The following is an 18893-nucleotide window of genomic DNA, read 5'->3' on the forward strand; positions in this document are numbered from 1 at the left end:
TTCCACCTTTCTACCACTTTAAAATCTTACTATTACTATGTTGCTTGTGTTTTTGTGTATATTTTAACTATCATTCAAGATCACGGCTGAAGAGGTTTTCCATGAAACGAAACAAGTACCAACAAAAAAATGTATAAAATAAATTAATGTTATAGTAATCTAAGAACATCATAAGATTTTAAAGTGGTGGAAAGGTGGAACTTCCCAAATGTACAAGTTGGAATTTGTTATATATAATAACTCCACCATGGATCAAGATGAAATTTGTTACTTGTAATAAGTGGTATGTTCTGAGCTTTCAGTGTCGAGATGGTGTGGAATGACATTAGTAAACTAATAAGTATGAGTGGTGTTTTTAAAAATAGAAAAGATCACAACATGAAGACAAAATTGGAATTCAAGTGAAGAAACTGGGGCAAATATTCCTTTATAGGTAGGGGAGTTACGGATTGGAATAATTTACCAAGGGAGATGTTCAATAAATTTCCAAATTTTTTGCAATCATTTATAAGAAAAGGCTATGAAAATAAATGATAGGGAATCTGCCACCTGGGCAACTGTCATAAATGCAAATCAAGGCTAACTGGTTGATTGAATGTTTAACATGATGTATTGTCATTCAGAAAGTCTCAACAAAGGGTGTAACATATTTGATAAATCAATAACTTCTTCATGTGCCATGTCCCCACAGAACATTGGTGACCAATTGTTCTGAATTTTCATCACCTCAGACCACTGGCTCAAGTTGCTGAGCCATGATATCCTACTTCGGCCCGGACCATGTTTCCCATTAGTTTTTCTTTGGAGAAGTACTTGTAGGAGGTGGTATTTCCCACTTGCATCATACGATCAAAGTATTCTAGCTTCCTTTTCTCGATGGTAGTGAGAATTTCTGGTTCTTTGTTTATAAATGCTAAACATCTATATAGGTCATTTTAGCTGCCCAAGGTATCTTCAGCATCCTTCAGTATGACCGCATTTCAAATGCTTGCCATCTCTTGCACATGGTCTCAGTGTCTATGTCTCAACACCATATAGTAGGATGCTGAAAACATAGCACTGGGATACTCGTGTCCATAGTATAATGGAAAGATCATGCCTTGTCAAAAGTTTTCTAAGTTTCTGAAAAGAAGTTCTAGCTTGCTCAATTGTAAGTAATGACTAGGTTAAATATACTGGGTCATCCAATTATCTTGGAACTGGAGCGGCGGCTGGGAGGGACTTAATCCAACAGCTGCGTGGGAAGGAGGGGATCCTGAGGGGACTACTGCTTCTGCCTTTGTCATGCAATGCAGTTTTTACAGTGAGATAAATACCTGTATGCAAAGTGAAGTGAGAATATGTGGAAAATAATAATAGGCCTAATTATTCTATTTCACATCGAGTGTTTGTTTATGATTCATATGTCCCACATGCTGTTAGAGATTATGATATGGATATAGATTCCTTTAGGGAACCTGAATTATTTGTTCCAAATGAATAAATTTATAATATCAATATAATGGGTCAGTTATCGGACATTATAAATTTTCAGGCTTACTCATTTCTGTTACCAGCTTTTCACCCCAGTGTACTAATTTGAGCTCGTCACTTGGTAAATAACAGACCTACCAAGACGCATCACAGAGAAATTGATCCCTATCTCATTCTTTTCTCATGGATATATAAATTCTCAAAAACAGCCAATATTAGAGTGCTGTAAAACTCTTCATGACATGAAATTAACAGGCAGTCACTCTAACTTGTCTCATATAACCCATCAGGCGGGAAACAATAGCTTGCCAGCCTCGGCCGCAGTTCTGTATTAATTGGACAATCCCTGCATAACTTCTAAAAACTTCAAAATTAAATTCAAAATATAGTAAGAAGACTTTCTTTCTCTTCAAATATAAATTAGAGTTATCACAAACAGCAATACCACGCTAAATCAAAACCTAAAGTAAAATACGAAGCAGTTTCTGCAATAAAAGTAGAGCAAAATTGGTACAGTAACACGGTTTATTCCAATTTATGTGGCAATGACCTGCCTATTGGAATTATCATGAATTTCTCAGAGAATCTGCAAACGCAGGCTCAATGAAAAAGAATATCCACATTTAAAAAAACTGCTGTTTCAAATAGGATAAATATATTGGAGCGATTATGGTTTTGAACTGAATAGGATAGATGGGAGGTATTTTTTGAAACTGCTGCTAGTAGCCATACTAGTTGCCTGACTGGGTGATATAACCCTCACTATGAAGAGGGTGTCTGCATGTGTGTTTTGTAGCCAGGTCAGGCCAGTACAATGTGGACTGCCCAGCAGAAAGCTCGCTGAGTTCAAATCAAACATGCTTGTTCAACGTAACTTTGAAACAAGTTATCAGTGCTGCCATGTGTTGGACAATGTACACAATGCAATGAATGCTCAGTTTCTGAATGGTTGGATTGGTAGAGGTGCCCTGCTCCCTGGCTGCCTAGAAGCCCTGATCTCACTCCAATGGACTTCTTCTTCTGGGGATACATTAAGAACATTGTTTATGGTGAGAATTTGTATGACTTACTGCATCTCAGACAAAGGATCACTGCTGCCATTGCAACTGATACACCAGACATGCTTCAGTATACGAGGCAAGAAACTGATTATTGATTCAATGTCCACCATGACATTAATGGGGCATGTATAGAAATATAGTAAGCTATTTAAAAAATCTTCTGTCTTTTCACTTCACTTTTAGACCATAATCACCTCAATATATGTATCCTGCTTGGAGCAGTAATTTTTTTAATTTACTGGTATGGGTATTCTTTTTTTGATAACCCTGTACCTATATATTGTCATTTCAATGGTTACTGAAGCAAAATTAAGTAATAGAACTGGAAGATTCACAAAATAATAAATTGATGTTTGTCACTTTGAACAGAAATCCTACAGAAAGTGCAGTCTCCAATAAGTCTAAATGTGAAGATACCAGATGTAACAAAATTCATTTTTAAAACTTCTAGGGATGATAGAAGAGGCCAAAGAAATGATAAATTGGCATTGGAGATCCTTTCTGATGTGAATGAGCATGAAACTATTACATTTCAATTTACGTTCAAAGGTTCTGGGCACAGGCTCTTCCTCTGATTCAGTAGCCGTCTCTTGAAGTGCCCCTACATGTGAGGTTGGGAGAACGCGTGCTGCTCCCCGTCTGTTTCCTATCTGTGCATTCCATTATCCCTTGAAGTCTGAGTATTGAATTTTGTTACACATCGTAGGGGTTCTAAAGCATCTCACATTGAGTCTAGAGGTTTGATTGTGAATCTGAACCACTGGGACACATCTCACTTGCATTGACTAAGATAAAGAAAATGTTCTTACCTGATCAAAAAAGACAAAATATGGATGAAATACACTGGCATTGAGTGGTGATTCCTGACATATTCTCCTTAGTGCTCTAACCATTGCCTTCTCATCATTTGAATCTGTTATATTCACTGCCTGGATAAGAAACCGAGAGGCAATGATCTTCGTTCCTTCATCGTTGAACTTCACATCAAGTGAGAATGGATTCGGTTTGAAAAGCCACAACTGCAACATAGGAAAATTAATTTCAGAACACCAAGAAAGAACTTGCCAATTATGAACAATACTCAGCAGTACAAACATATAGAATTTACTTTATACTGTATCTATGCAATGTGAATCCTACAGTGAAATTCTAATGAATGCTTTAATCTGAAATTGGAGGAGGAGGAGGAAGAGAAGGCAGAGGAGGAGGAATGAAGAAGATGTCTGAATCTTGTAGACTGCAACACTCTATCCATACCACATGTTCTCCTTCAATAGCGTCCAGTATTTGGAACACATCATCTACAATGTTGGTATATTCTCCACATTATATTGAAAAATAGTTTATAACCTAGAGGATACTAAAACATAATACTGGTAGGTCACAATTACAGCAATTAGAGATTAAAATAACTTTCAAAAAGTACTTAAGTAAAATTGAATTTTATAATTGTAAATATTTTTGCTATCATGTGAAAAAACAGTGCAAGACACTGTTGATAAGAAATTACAATTTTTTGACAGAGTTAGTATTAACAGCTTGAGTAATGTAGTAGATCACGTAGCCAATGTCTTAATGGCGAGAGGTGGGCAGCAGTAAATTAGCAAACTCCTTAAGAAGACCAACAGCTTGAGGCAGACAAGTTCCCTTAGTAGGGGAGAGGATATGATACTGGAAACCATCAAGCAGCATCTTTTCCTAGGTTAGGGGTATTTATGAGAGGCGGCCTGTACTCCACCTTAAGAGCAGCCTAGTCAACTGCTGGCAACAGCTCTAAAATACTTCTGGAAGTGGTGATCCCACAGTAATAAAAGCCAAAAATAATTGTGGTACCTTTAAATCAGCCTTGTTCCCTTATAGCGATGCCACGGAACTGTGAGATGTGCGTGACCAGTAGATAAACAATGTAATTGTTAGACATGCAAAGATATGTTCTATCTGCTTTTACAGATGATATGGAGACAAAGTTCAGAATACATCATAAGTGCATCTCTTTCTATATCTTAAGTTTTGTGGTGTATAAGAATATATTTATGATGTTGGTTCAGTTATTTTGTCAGGTTTTTTCTATGTATGAAATGCTTTTGAAACTTAACAATAATAATAACTTAATAGTTATTGATATGATTCATATTTTGTGAATTTGGCATTTTTTGTCCTTATACTAAAAGTTTTAAAACATAATACTGTAATATTATTAATTATTTTCAATTTCTATACAACAAACAGTTCTCCTTACTAGGGAGGTAACCCATGACCAGGAACAGCACGCAATGACTAGTCAGAGTCAAGAGTCACTTCCTGCAAGGAGGTTAGGATGTGTCCCGTGTGCGTGTTGTAATGCTGGAACACAATGAAAGTGTACTTTTAAGTCCATGGGTCCAGGACTGTGGACCGTTTCATTACACTACAGACGAGAAAGGTATTTTTTGTCAAGTACGCAATAAATGGTTCATGGTGTGGGTTGTTGTAGTCATATTCTAGTTCATGAACCATGGGCAATGGCTGAGTGGTCTAGTAAATAGTCTTGAGAGTCCGAATACCACTTGCTGCGGAATGGGAGCAGGCATCTCGGACATATTCTGAGTAATGGCCCTCATGCTCAGGCGGCTAGGACTGTAAAATCCACTGGTGGTCCCTAAACCATTAGAGGAGAGATCCTTACTGGGACTATGCATAAATAAGAATAGCATCCTGCTTCACAGAATTTTCACTCAGCACGCTCAGAACATTTTAAGCAAGCCTCGGACCTATGGGAGCAACTCCCATTTGACAGGCGACAGACTCCTTGAAAACAACTTGGTAAATGAAATGGAATTCGATGGGGAGGTATCAATATTTATGGGGCTTATGGAAAAAATAAAGTAGAACAGGCTGAGTTAGCAAAGATATTCAGGTATAAGGGGAGATAACGAGGAAAAGATAGGAGATTATAAAGTGTACTTGACATGTGTTAAAAAAGGGAAGGGCAGAGTGTGGGGCAGGACTGTTCACCAGGAATTATACTGGGGCAAATATTAATTTATAGTAAGAGGAATTAGGGAAATGATCAATAAATTTCCAAGTTCATTGGAATCACTCAAGACAAGATTAAACAATTGATAGAAATCTTTCATATGCATGATAGCCCTAAATGCAGGCCAATGTTGATTGATGATTAACCATTTGATTGACTGACAGGTAATCCTTATGTTTTATGCTGTTGTGGTCACACTTCAACTTGCAGCTTTGGATATCAAAGCAACCTGTACCATAGCTGTTATATTTGCCATTTAATTTCTGTATTTTCATGGTCATATCTCCAACTACTCACTACAGTAAGTTATTGTCCTTATATACAGGAGCTGGAGACATCAGTCCTGGAATTTTAGACATGCAGGTCACCTATGGGCGTCAAATAGGAAGACCTGCACCAGGTGAGCCAAACATGTCCTTGGACACTCCTGGCACTAAAAGCCATAGGATAAAAAAAATAAAAATTAATCAGTCTTAGAGTGAGTGTGGAAGAGCTTGATAAATACCACTGTCACTGTACAGCAGAGCATACTTCATCACACATTATAACATAACTATAGAAAATGTAATATTTTATGGAATGTCAAAACAACAAAAGAAAGCTAATGCTTGTAAATTAATTTATGTTGCTATAGATGTAAAGCCGGCCCCCATGGTGTAGGGGTAGCGTGCCTGCCTCTTACCCGGAGGCCCCGGGTTCGATTCCCGGCTAGGTCAGGGATTTTTACCTGGACCTGAGGGCTGGTTCGAGGTCCACTCAGCCTGCGTGATTAGAATTGAGGAGCTATCTGACGGTGAGATAGCGGCCCCGGTCTAGAAAGCCAAGAATAACGGCCGAGAGGATTCGTCGTGTTGACCACACGACACCTCGTAATCTGCAGGCCTTCGGGCTGAGCAGCGGTCGCTTGGTACGCCAAGGCCTTTCAAGGGCTGTAGTGCCATGGGGTTTGGTTTGGTATAGATGTAAAAACACGTGTAAAATTTCTCTCCTAATGAGAAGTGTGGAACGGATGACAGTAATAGGGTGTCTAGGTTATGGTCGAACATAAGTTAGACTTTCTTCTCTACGAGAGGAAATGTCACGTGTGTAAATTGTTAGGAGACCCCGACTGATTATCTAGCTGACAAGTTGACATGATTAAAATATTTCAGTGACTTAAAACTGGTCTCATAAGGCAAACACAGACTTATTGGTGATGCGTACAATGCAGTTAAATCTTTCCATTTGATACTGAAGTTGTTTGTTATCATCACTAGAAATTTAACTCAAAAAATACATGATAATAATATAACTTTAATTCAGGTGGGCTACAAAAAAAGGTTTGGTGGGCCAGGCATGGCATCTGAGCTGAAATTGTGCAGCCCTGCTGTAGAGTTTGTAGCCATACCACTAAACTATAGAGGAGGGTTATAACAACAAAAGATGGAACTAGGTTGTTTTTTATTTTATAGTTTAGAAGGTACCTAAATGAAGTTGATGAAATGGCATATGGCTTTTAGTGCCAGGAGTGCCCGAGGACAAGTTCGGCTCGCCAGGTGCAGGTCTTTTGATTTGACAACTGTAGGCGACCTGTGCGTTGTGACAAGGATGAAATGATGAAGACAACACATACACCCAGCCCCCGTGTCAGCGAAATTAACCAATGATGGTTAAAATTCCCGACCCTGCCGGGAATCGAACCCAGGACCCCTGTGACCAAAGGCCAGCACGCTAACCATTTAGCTGTGGAGAATGAAGTTGATGAAGTATTTAAAGTCTACCCTACTTAACCCATTTGCCTCATATTTAAATACTCATTTTACTCAGGAACCAAGTTTTCTTCTCCAGATATACGAGGCTTGTTTTCTATACAACGACTGAAAACAGAATGCCTGTATAGTGTAAGGACACTGAACTGTCCAACACAGAATCAGTCTGATACTTATTTTTAAGTATTTCAGACACATTACGTTTCCCTAGAAACAATTGGATTGTTTCCTTTGTCACCTGGATGTTACATCACACTTCCTTCTGATTCGCTGCACAGAACACTTTATGGACCATAGTGGTTTGGAAGGAAGGAAAACTTGGATGTATTCCTTCACTTCCTGTGAATTAAAAGATAATGTAATGCTCCAAGTAAGGGGAAGGACCTTAGCTATTCAAGATACCTGAAGGGTGTCACTGCATGTCCAATTCTAAGCCCATCCTCACCCTTCTCGGAAGCAAATACGTTAAAAATTGAGTCAAACAAAAAGACAGACAGGAACTCTTCTTTACATAATGTAGGTGCAGAGTGATGGTACTTATGTCTCCTCTTCTGAAGCCATTCTCTTTACTGTGATATTCATAAGACATATACTATGCACAACCTATGACTAACAACCATTAATTTTAAACCATTCTCACATTCAGTTAAGATAAAATACCTCTTTCAATGTTTTGATGAAGTCCTCTTCTGTTGCAATACTAACATTCAGATAATCTTGATTTCTCTTGATGTAGCCAACAAATGATCTCAACCAAGATTCTGTATACAGTGGTGACGATATGTAGGTAGTGTTCTCAAAGGTCTGGGTGAGATTTTCAACTTGCTCTTGTACGATTGGATCCGAGTAGTTTAATTCTCCAGCAATAACAACCTAAAAAGAAAAACCATTCATTGGCCATTCAGCATATTTCATTATGAATTCCATTCACTGGAAGCAGCTTAAGGGGTAGTATGGTTGTGCCATGGCACCACCAATGAAGGAAAAAGAATAACATATAAGACATTGTTTCCGCATATCTACTCTTGTTCTTTCATTTGAATGGGCATACTAATTAGCATGAACACTCCCAGGACTTTTTCAAAGCTTTGAGCCAATTCAGCTTGACACTATCTCTACTGATATGATACCTTAAATAAGAATACACTTATGTTTCAGGTAGAGCCAAAGATATTCTGACTTAGTAGTACAGAGCAGTGGTATTCAAACTATTTGGTTGCTGTACCCCTAAAATCCAACTGTTTTACCTTCATACCCCCGAAGTACGAGTATATTGCTATTATACCAGAAATAACAAATGACTGTTGCTGGATGCCAGATAATATTAACCACCACCATCATCATCATCGTCGTCATCATCATCATTATCGTCGTCATCATCATTACCATCGTCATCATCATCCACAGCTTATCGTGCTTGCTCAGCGTCCCTGCATGCACTGAGGCATGAAAGAGCTGTGGCCGGGGATTTAAGGTCGTAAGCCCTTCCTGACACCACAGAATTTTTAAATGAAAATCCCACCCCAGCAATACCGGAATCAAACCACGATCACAGGGATGACAGGTAAGCAAGTAAGGCACTTCACCACCCTGTTCCCCAATAACAACAATGTATTGTATATAGTCTAATCATCGCCGGGCAAAGGAAACCTCAGAACTCTTTCGGAATAAAGTTTACAGAAGTCGAAAACTGAGCAGTCAGCAATGGCCGGAGAACTGTACCTAGCATTTTCATTGCTTAATGATAGCCCAATTATTCGACCATTGAAGACTTCTGTTCCCTTCTCAGGCATCGCGGCAAGTCTTCACAGGATAGACAGAGAAATGTGGTTTTCTCTCGAGTGGAATTATGAGGTTTTCGTTGCCTAGCAACGATATATGATGATGATGATGTTTAAAGGGGCCTAACATATGATATATATATGAGGGCAGATCAGAAAATAAGTTGTACTTCCCAGTTATGGCCATTTATTACACCACCTATACAACAGTAACATGACTATAACGACATACACTGTAACGTCACTTTTCCACATAGTTTCCAAGAGACTCCAAACATTTCTGTGAACGCACAACCAACTTGTCGATGCCGGATGCATAGAAATTTCCTCCAGCATTCTGTAACCACTCGGAGACAGCGGCCTTCACCTCCTCATCGGTCTGGAAATGTTGACCACCGAGCTCCGTTTTGAGCTTACCGAACAGATGAAAGTCACATGGCGCTAGGTCGGGATTGTAAGGTGGATGTTGCCAGACTTCCCACTTGAAACGCTGCAGCAGTTCTCTTGTTTGGCGGGCCTTGTGAGGTGTTGCGTTATCGTGCAACAAAATCACACCGGCGCTCAATTTCCCCCGGCGCTTCTCTTTAATTGCTTTACACAACCGGTGCAACATTTGACAATACGACGCCGCGTTGATCGTCGTTCCTTTTGGCATGAATTCCACCTGCAGCAAACCCTCCATGTCAAAGAACAATGTCGCCATAACCGTACCGGTTGAAGGTTGAACCTTGGCCTTATTTCGTTGTGGTGATGAGGGGTGCACTCATTCCATTGATTCATTTCAGGGGTGAAGTGGTGGACTTCGTCGCCTGTGACGATTCGCCGCAGAAACCCGTTGCCGTCTGCAGCATAGCGTTGCAAAAATGCCAGGGAGGATTGGAAACGTTGTCCCTTGTGCTCATCGGTGAGAAGACGTGGGACCCATCTTTGACACAGCTTACGATATCCAAGGTCCTCGTGAACAATGGCGAACACACTGCCATACGACATGTTCAGCTGCGTCACGATTTCTCTCAGTTTAGTGCGCCGGTTCTGTCTAATGATCGCATTCACACTGTTGACCTTTGCACGGGACATGGACGTTGCGGGCCTGCCTTCGCGATGGTTGTCCATGATATCCTTGCGTCCAGCTTCGAATTGCTGACACCACTTTACGATACCTTGCCGGGAAATGGCCCGCTCCCCATACACAGCACTAATTTCACCATGAATGTCCGTGCAATTCTTCCTTTTGGCCCAGAGGAATCGGACTGTCGCACGCACCTCATATTTGGAGTGAACGTTCAGTTGACACGCCATTGCATTTGGCCGCTATTCACACAATACTAGACAAGACACCACAGCGACCTGCCTAACAGACGTGTGGGCAGTGTCTGTCCCTTTCTCTGCTGTGCCCATGTTTGCGACAGACAGCACGCTGCTGCGGCGCATTAGTGCAACTAACCTTTTGATCCACCTACGTATATATATTAGTCTATTAATGCAACGATAAATATTGTACTACATACAGTGCTACTGAAACAATTGAAGTGAATGAGTGGATTTTGAAACAAAAAAATTAAAAAAGAGCAATGCAGCATAAGTAAGCAATTTTACATATCAAGTACAAACTGACATATATTTTAGAATGAATAGTTTGGAAAGGGATCCTGTGTAGTGGTAGACAAAAACACAATCAAAAATGATTTTATTGAAAATGAGCAAGCTCGGAATTTTTCTGACTGCTCACTGAAAACAGTTAGAAACTACAATAAATTTGCATACCCGTTGAGATGATCTTGCATGCCACACTGGTATAGAGCATGACTGATGGCTTCCATACAGAACATAAACATAATTTGGATCTGAATAAGTAAATTAAAATTAATTATGTTGAATGCAGAAATGATAAAATCAGAGTTATTCTTATAAAATAAGATGTAGTTTCATTCTGAATGTATGTCATCATTTGGCAAAATTGTGGATCATCATTTCAATATTTTTTCACTGCATGGGAAGGTCTTTGAATTTATTGCAATCTGATTAGGGATTTCACATTTACAAGGGTAATCCCATAAATAAAGTCTCCTATATTTTTTCTAAATACAGAACTCTGCTCGCGTGGCTGTTGGTCACAATATTGTGAAGAGTGTTTCCCGCACTCGCACATAAACATGCTCACTCTGCACAATCAATCAATACTGATCTGCATTTAGGGCAGTCGCCCAGGTGGCAGATTCCCGATCTGTTGCTTTCCTAGCCTTTTCCGAAATGATTTCAAAGAAATTGGAAATTTATTGAACATCTCCCTTGGTAAGTTATTCCAATCCCTAACTCCCCTTCCTATAAATGAATATTTGCCCCAGTTTGTCCTCTTGAATTCCAACTTTATCTTCATATTGTGATCTTTCCTACTTTTATAGACGCCATTCAAACCTATTCGTCTACTAATGTCATTCCACGCCATCTCTCCGCTGACAGCTCGGAACATACCACTTAGTCGACCAGCTCTTCCTCTTTCTCTCAATTCTTCCCAACCCAAACATTGCAACATTTTTGTAACGCTACTCTTTTGTCGGAAATCACCCAGAACAAATCGAGCTGCTTTTCTTTGGATTTTTTTCCAGTTCTTGAATCAGGTAATCCTGGTGAGGGTCCCATACACTGGAACCATACTCTAGTTGGGGTCTTACCAGAGACTTATATGCACTCTCCTTTACATCCTTACTACAACCCCTAAACTCCCTCATAACCATGTGCAGAGATCGGTACCCTTTATTTACAATCCCATTTATGTGATTACCCCAGTGAAGATCTTTCCTTATATTAACACCTAGATACTTACAATGATCCCCAAAAGGAACTTTCACCCCATCAACGCAGTAATTAAAACTGAGAGGACTTTTCCTATTTGTGAAACTCACAACCTGACTTTTAGCCCCGTTTATCAACATACCATTGCCTGCTGTCCATCTCACAATATTTTCGAGGTCACGTTGCAGTTGGTCACAATCTTGTAACTTATTTATCACTCTATAGAGAATAACATCATCCGCAAAAAGCCTTACCTCCGATTCCACTCCTTTACTCATATCATTTATATATATAAGAAAACATAAAGGTCCGATAACACTGCCCTGAGGAATTCCCCTCTCAACTATTACAGGGTCAGACAAAGCTTCACCTACTCTAACTCTCTGAGATCTATTTTCTAGAAATATAGCAACCCATTCAGTCACTCTTTTGTCTAGTCCAATTGCACTCATTTTTGCCAGTAGTCTCCCATGATCCACCCTATCAAATGCTTTAGACATGTCAATCGCGATACAGTCCATTTGACCTCCAGAATCCAAGATATCTGCTATATCTTGTTGGAATCCTACAAGTTGAGCTTCAGTGGAATAACCTTTCCTAAAACCGAATTGCCTTCTATCGAACCAGTTATTAATTTCACAAACATGTCTAATATAATCAGAAAGAATGCCTTCCCAAAGCTTACATACAATGCATGTCAAACTTACTGGCCTGTGATTTTCAGCTTTATGTCTATCACCCTTTCCTTTATACACAGGGGCTACTATAGCAACTCTCCATTCATCTGGTATAGCTCCTTCAGCCAAACAATAATCAGATAAGTACTTCAGATATGGTACTATATCCCAACCCATTGTCTTTAGTATATCCCCAGAAATCTGATCAATTCCAGCCGCTTTTCTAGTTTTCAACTTTTGTATCTTATTGTAATTGTCATTGTTATCATACGTAAATTTCATTACTTCTTTGGCCTTAGTCTCTTCCTCTATCTCGACATTATCCTTGTAACCAACAATCTTTACATACTGCTGACTGAATACTTCTGCCTTTTGAAGATCCTCACATACACACTCCCCTTGTTCATTAATTATTCCTGGAATGTCCTTCTTGGAACCTGTTTCTGCCTTAAAATACCTATACATACCCTTCCATTTTTCACTAAAATTTGTATGACTGCCAATTATGCTTGCCATCATGTTATCCTTAGCTGCCTTCTTTGCTAGATTCAATTTTCTAGTAAGTTCCTTCAATTTCTCCTTACTTCCACAGCCATTTCTAACTCTATTTCTTTCCAGTCTGCACCTCCTTCTTAGTCTCTTTATTTCTCTATTATAATAAGGTGGGTCTTTACTCAGGCACTCAGTCTTGGCTTGGCAGCCGTTGAGAATGGAGCTCCCGTTGGATGTTACCGCGAAGTGCATGGATGTCAAACATGTTTGTAAGTGGTGTAGAGAGTTTGCAGCCGGTCGGACTGACATTCACGACAAGCAAAGGAGCGGGAGACCATCAATTTCCATCGAGACAGTCGTGAAGGTTGAGCAAATCATGCGTGAAGATCGGCGGATCACCCTGGGTAATCTCCCCATCTTGGTTCTTGAGGTTTCCCGAAGCGTTGCTCACAGAATTTTAACGGAAAAGTTGAAATACCGGAAGGTGTGCATAAGATGGATGCCAGCACTGACGACGAGGTGAAAGATGACATGGGCATACAAAAACTTTCACAGCGTCTACAAAATGAATCGACCAAATTGGTGATTATGTAGAAAAATAGCTAAATGTTCAAGCTGTAAAATGATGTAAACCATTGTAGAAGTAAACAGGTCTGTGTATTTAAAAAAAAATAGGAGACCTTAATTTTGGGATTACCTTCATACTTTGAAGGTGATCTTCAATGGAAATACACTTACACCAGAATAATGAAATAATGAAAAGTCTGCCTCAAAATGAATCCCTGGAAGATTTTAGTATTTGAAACCACCTCCAATATTAGCTTCCATTTTTACCACTTTAAAAATGAAGAAATATATATTATCAAGACTGTGTTGTATGAGAGGGTAAAGGTGCCAAAACCATAATAGACCTTATCATATCTGACTTCGAATGCAGGAAATCTGTTAGGAATATGCTGGTATTCCAGGGATTGTTCAATAATACAGACCACTATACGATCTGTAGCGAGAAAAGTATATCTAGACCTAGGACAGAGAAAGTGAAATCTGTCTGCAGATAAATAAGGGTAGAAAATCTCCAAGAAGAGGAAATTAGAAGTTTGGATATGATCAGTGAAAAGTTCCAAACAATAGACAGTAAGCAGGTCCAGGATATAGAAAGGGAATGAAATGAAATGTCGTATGGCTTTCAGTGCCGGGATATCCTAGGACGGGTTCGGCTTGCCAGGTGCAGTCTTTCTATTTGACTCCCGTAGGCGACCTGCACGTCGTGATGAATAGAAAGGGAATGTGTAGCATACAGAGATGCTGTAGTAGAAACAGGAGGGGAATACCTAGGAACAATTGTGTAAAATGTTGGGGAAAAGTAAACATCTTGGTGGATGGTTGCAAATGTAAAAAGAAGGCATATCAGAAATGGCTCCAAACAAGAATCGATGTAGACAGAGATTTGTACGAAGATGAAAGAAACAGAGTAAAACAAGGGTTGAATGCAAGAAGAAATCATGGGAAGATTTTTGTAATAACCTGGAAAGGTTTGGTCAAGCAGCAGGAAAACCTTTCTGGAGAGTAATAAAGAATCTTAGCATGGGAGAGAATAAGGAAATGAATAGTGTTTTGGGTAAATCATGTGAACTCTGGGGATTCACTGGACTGGCGAAAGGAATATTTTGATAATCTTCTCAACACAAAAGAAAATCTTTCTGGTGACATCGCAAACTACCAAGCTCATGGAGAGGAGGACAATGATGTAATTTAAATTATGCTTGGGGAAGTGGAAAGGAAGGTAAATAAAATCTATTGTTATAAAAATCAACAGGAACAGATTAAATTAGACTTGAAATGGTGAAATATAGTGGGAAGGCAAGGATGAAATGGCTTCATAGATCAATAAAATTAGCATGGAATGTTAGTGAGGTACGTTCTGATTAGAAAAAACATTAATTGCACCTATCTATAAGCAAGGGAACAGGAAGGATTGCAACAACTATTGCTGAATCTCACTGATCGATATACAAGGCAAGGTGTCGCTGACGTTTTGAAAGAGAGGGTGCGATCAATCGTTGAGAGGAAGTTGGATGAAAACCAGTATGGTTTTAGGCCATAGAAAGGCTGTCTGGATCAGATTTTCAATATGCCCCAGGTAACTGAAAAATGCTACGAGAAGAATATACACTCACGTTTATTTTCTGCAGATCTAGAGAAGACATTCGACAATGTACAGAGCAAAAATAATTTTGTTGTACTGGGGGACTATGGGATTAAGAGTAGAGTATTAAAAGCAATCAAAAGGTAGATTAGCATGGAATGTTAGTAACGTACCTTCTCACTGTATAAAAGCAGCAATTCTACCTACGTATAAGCAATGGAACAAGAAGGATTCCAACAACTATTGAGGTATTTCATTGATCAGTTTACCAGGTAAGGTGTTCACCGGCATTTTGGAAGAGGGGGTGCGATCAGTGGTTGAGAGTAAGTTAGATTAATAGAATAGACATTTATGTTTATGTTCTGCAGATCTAGAGAAGGCATATGAAATGAAATGGCATATGGCTTTTAGTGCTGGGAGTGTCCGAGAACGTGTTCGGCCCGCCAGGTGCAGGTCTTTTGATTTGACGCTCGTAGGCGATCTGTGCGTCATGATGAGGATGAAATGATGATGAAGACAACACACACACCCAGCCCCCGTGCCAGCAAAATTAACCGATGATGGTTAAAATTCCCAACCATGCCGGGAATCGAACACAGGACCCCTGTAACCAAAGGCCAGCACGCTACCCATTTAGCCATGGAGCCGGACAGAAGGCATATGTCAGTGTACCAAGGGAAAAGAATTTCACCATACTGGGGGACTATGGGATTAAGTGTTGATTATTAAAAGCAGTCAAAAGGTACTTATGTCAACAATTGGGCAGCGGTAAGAATTGATAGTACAATGACTTATTCATTCAATGTACTCAGAAGACTCTGATCTTTCACCTTCATTGTTCATAGTTTACATGGATCATCTGCTGAAGGGTATAAAGTGGCAGGGACGGATTCAGTTAGGTGCCAACCACTTGATGTTAATGGCATATTGTGTTGAAAGCTTGCAGTCTTAATATCTTGGAACTTGAGAATAGGTGCAATCAGGATGATATAAAAACTAGCCCTTCCAAGACTAGTGATATCAAGAGGGAAGAAACCAGTGAGCTCGCAGTTGCCATCAGCAGTATTCTGTAAAATAGAAACCAGCTCCTGGACATAGCAATGTTTACACAGGTCTGTTGTCAGACCAACATTGCTGCAGGGAATCAAAGGTGAGCAGAATCAGAATATCTTGTTCATAAGTTAGATGTAGCAGAAGTGAAAGTAGTGAGAATGATTGCTGGCACAAACAATTGGAAACAATGGCAAGAGGGTAATCAGAATGAGGAGATAAAGGCTAAGTTAGGAAGAAACTTGACAGATGTAGCTGTACACATAAACTGGGCTCAGTGTTGGGGTCATGAGAGGTGAACTGAGGAGCATAGGTTCCCTAAGAGAATAAAGAACTCAATCATACTGGATGAGTTGTTCGAATTTAAAGCAATATAACAGAAGCTACCACTATATGATCTATCTGCAAAAGTTATTTCTATGAATGAAAGATTTGCTTTTCTCTGGAAACTCATCAGCATTGTTACAGTGTCGCCAATGTCAACAGCTTCGTATGAAAGTTACTATGAACCCCTCAAACAAAAGTTGAGATCTCCACTGCAAATAGCATGAATTGCCTAATGATGATCAACGTGGTATGAATGGGCCAAGACTAGAGGATTATGAGGGGGGATCAAATATAAATGGGATTTTATTTTTTATTTAAATTCATTTATTGACATACATACATACATTATCATTATAGACTGTTATGCCGTATGTATGTATGTTCATTTATTGAAAAACACAAGGCAATTACAATTTATTTTTCGACATAGTTTCCTGCTTTGGAAATGCATTTGTCCCAGCGTATGGGCAGCTTATTGGTGCCCTCGTCGTAAAAAGAATAGGGTTGTATCAGCAGCCAGTTGCACACGAAGTCTTCCACACTCTCGTCATCTTTAAATCATTGTCCTCCTAGAGCTTCTTTAAGCGGTCCAAACAAATGGAAATTGCAGGGCAATATGTCCGGGCTGTAAGTAGGATGATGTAAGCCTCTGATAGACCTCCAAACATCTCAACTTCAGATTTTCAGTCAAAAGGCAAGGGACCCATCTGGAACGCACTTTATGGAACTGTAGGTTGTTTGCGATGATTGCTTAACAGCTCCCATAACTGATTCCAACTTGTTCTGCAATTTCTGATACTCTCGCCCGTCGATCATCATCAGTAATGTCTTTAACCGCACAAATGTTTTCGTCTGTAATGATGGTCCAAGGATGGCGATCGTGTTGCTGATTTTCCACATGTTCTCGTCCTTCCTTGAACTTCTTATGCCAGGAAAACACATGCGTCCTTTGACAATGTTTGATCACTGAGCTGTGCAGTCAATCTCTTGCAAGTTTCAGCCACTGTAATTCCTTCAAGAGCAAGAAATTTTATAATTATACATTGTGCAGTGGAGGGGTGCACCTGTTGCTTCGACAACGTGAGCATTACAAAACTCCTAATGGTCCCGCCTAAGCATAGCAGAAGTATGGGGCCAGTCCTACCAACTGTTGATGTTCAGGAACAAAAATCCCATTTATATTTGATCGACCTTTGTACGAGCAGACATAATCAGCAGACCACTGATACTTTAAACAAAGGTACACAGACATGTTTGGAGGAGAGAATATGCTGGAAGCTGTGGTGATAGCTATTTGGTTACTTTTTTATATGTCCATACCTCCACGATACACCAACACATTGATATGAAAATAGAAACATAATGAAAACAAATCTGCTTCTTTGCAACAATTAAGAATGGAAATTAAGGACATTCTTTTGACACTTGATACATGTCACTCCACAACATGTAATAAATAAAGTTGTACTTGGTCGTACATCAAAACAGCTACATGGTAATTAAAGTTGTTTTCAAGGGCTTGTGTTTGAGGTGGTGGATTTCTCACGTTGGTTCCAGACTTGTTCTATCAAATTCAAATTGGGACTTCTGGATGGTGTCTCCATTTATTGCATGTGATGCTCTTGCAGGAATCTGTGAATGATAATAGAATTGTGTGCTCTAGTATTACCTTGCATTATCCAAATTGCCTCATGTGAGGAATCACATGTTGCACTAAGATCTCATCAATGTACCACTGAGCAGTCTAGGATCCATTATGAATGATCAATTAGTTTCGTTGTTAAGACTTATACCTGCCCACACCATAATAGATCTACGAAATCGCTCCCCACACTTTCTCCAGACTTGCAGATCTGCAAAATATAACACAAAATGGGCTTCATCCGAGAACAGCACAGGATGCCAGTATCTTAGCTGCCACTGCAGGTGATCTCTAGCAAACTGCCATCTCCTGCCATGAAGTTGTTGCCTGCCCAGTGCGAGTTCTTGAGCGGACTGTCGGTACCTTAAATTGGCCTATCGGAGCTTGATTGTGACTGTCAGATCACTAACTCATACTCCAGAAGCCTGTTGTACATCCTCCTGTAGTGCTGGTGCCTTAACTCCGTGGTTCCAAAGAGACTGTTGTCACACAGAACAATCTTGCCCTGAGGTTGTGCCAGAGTGCCTGGGAACACTTCTAGTCTCCTGGAAACGTTTTCACACATACTAAATCATTTTCTGAGCAACCACTAGCATTCTGGCAATGAACCTCTCTGAGTAGCCTTCTTGAAGCAGTGTAGGTGAAAAAGTGGCTTCATTTGCCGATAACTGCTTCCCTCCCTCA

General features: G+C 39.7%; 1 protein-coding gene across 3 annotated transcripts in view; it reads right to left on the reverse strand.

The window, feature by feature from the left end:
* The window catches only part of LOC136863320 (patched domain-containing protein 3), a 171751-nt gene that overhangs the window by 9025 nt on the left and 143833 nt on the right, over positions 1-18893 (reverse strand). For all 3 annotated transcript variants that reach the window (XM_068225908.1, XM_067139708.2, XM_067139705.2), the window contains exons 7-8: positions 7959-8171; positions 3344-3553 (exon numbers count right to left, since the gene is read on the reverse strand). In XM_068225908.1, the coding sequence (XP_068082009.1) occupies positions 3344-3553; positions 7959-8171 (423 nt within the window). The remainder of the gene's footprint in view (positions 1-3343; positions 3554-7958; positions 8172-18893) is intronic.

The sequence above is a fragment of the Anabrus simplex genome, chromosome 2 (genome assembly GCF_040414725.1).
Source record: "Anabrus simplex isolate iqAnaSimp1 chromosome 2, ASM4041472v1, whole genome shotgun sequence".
NCBI lineage: Eukaryota > Metazoa > Arthropoda > Insecta > Orthoptera > Tettigoniidae > Anabrus > Anabrus simplex.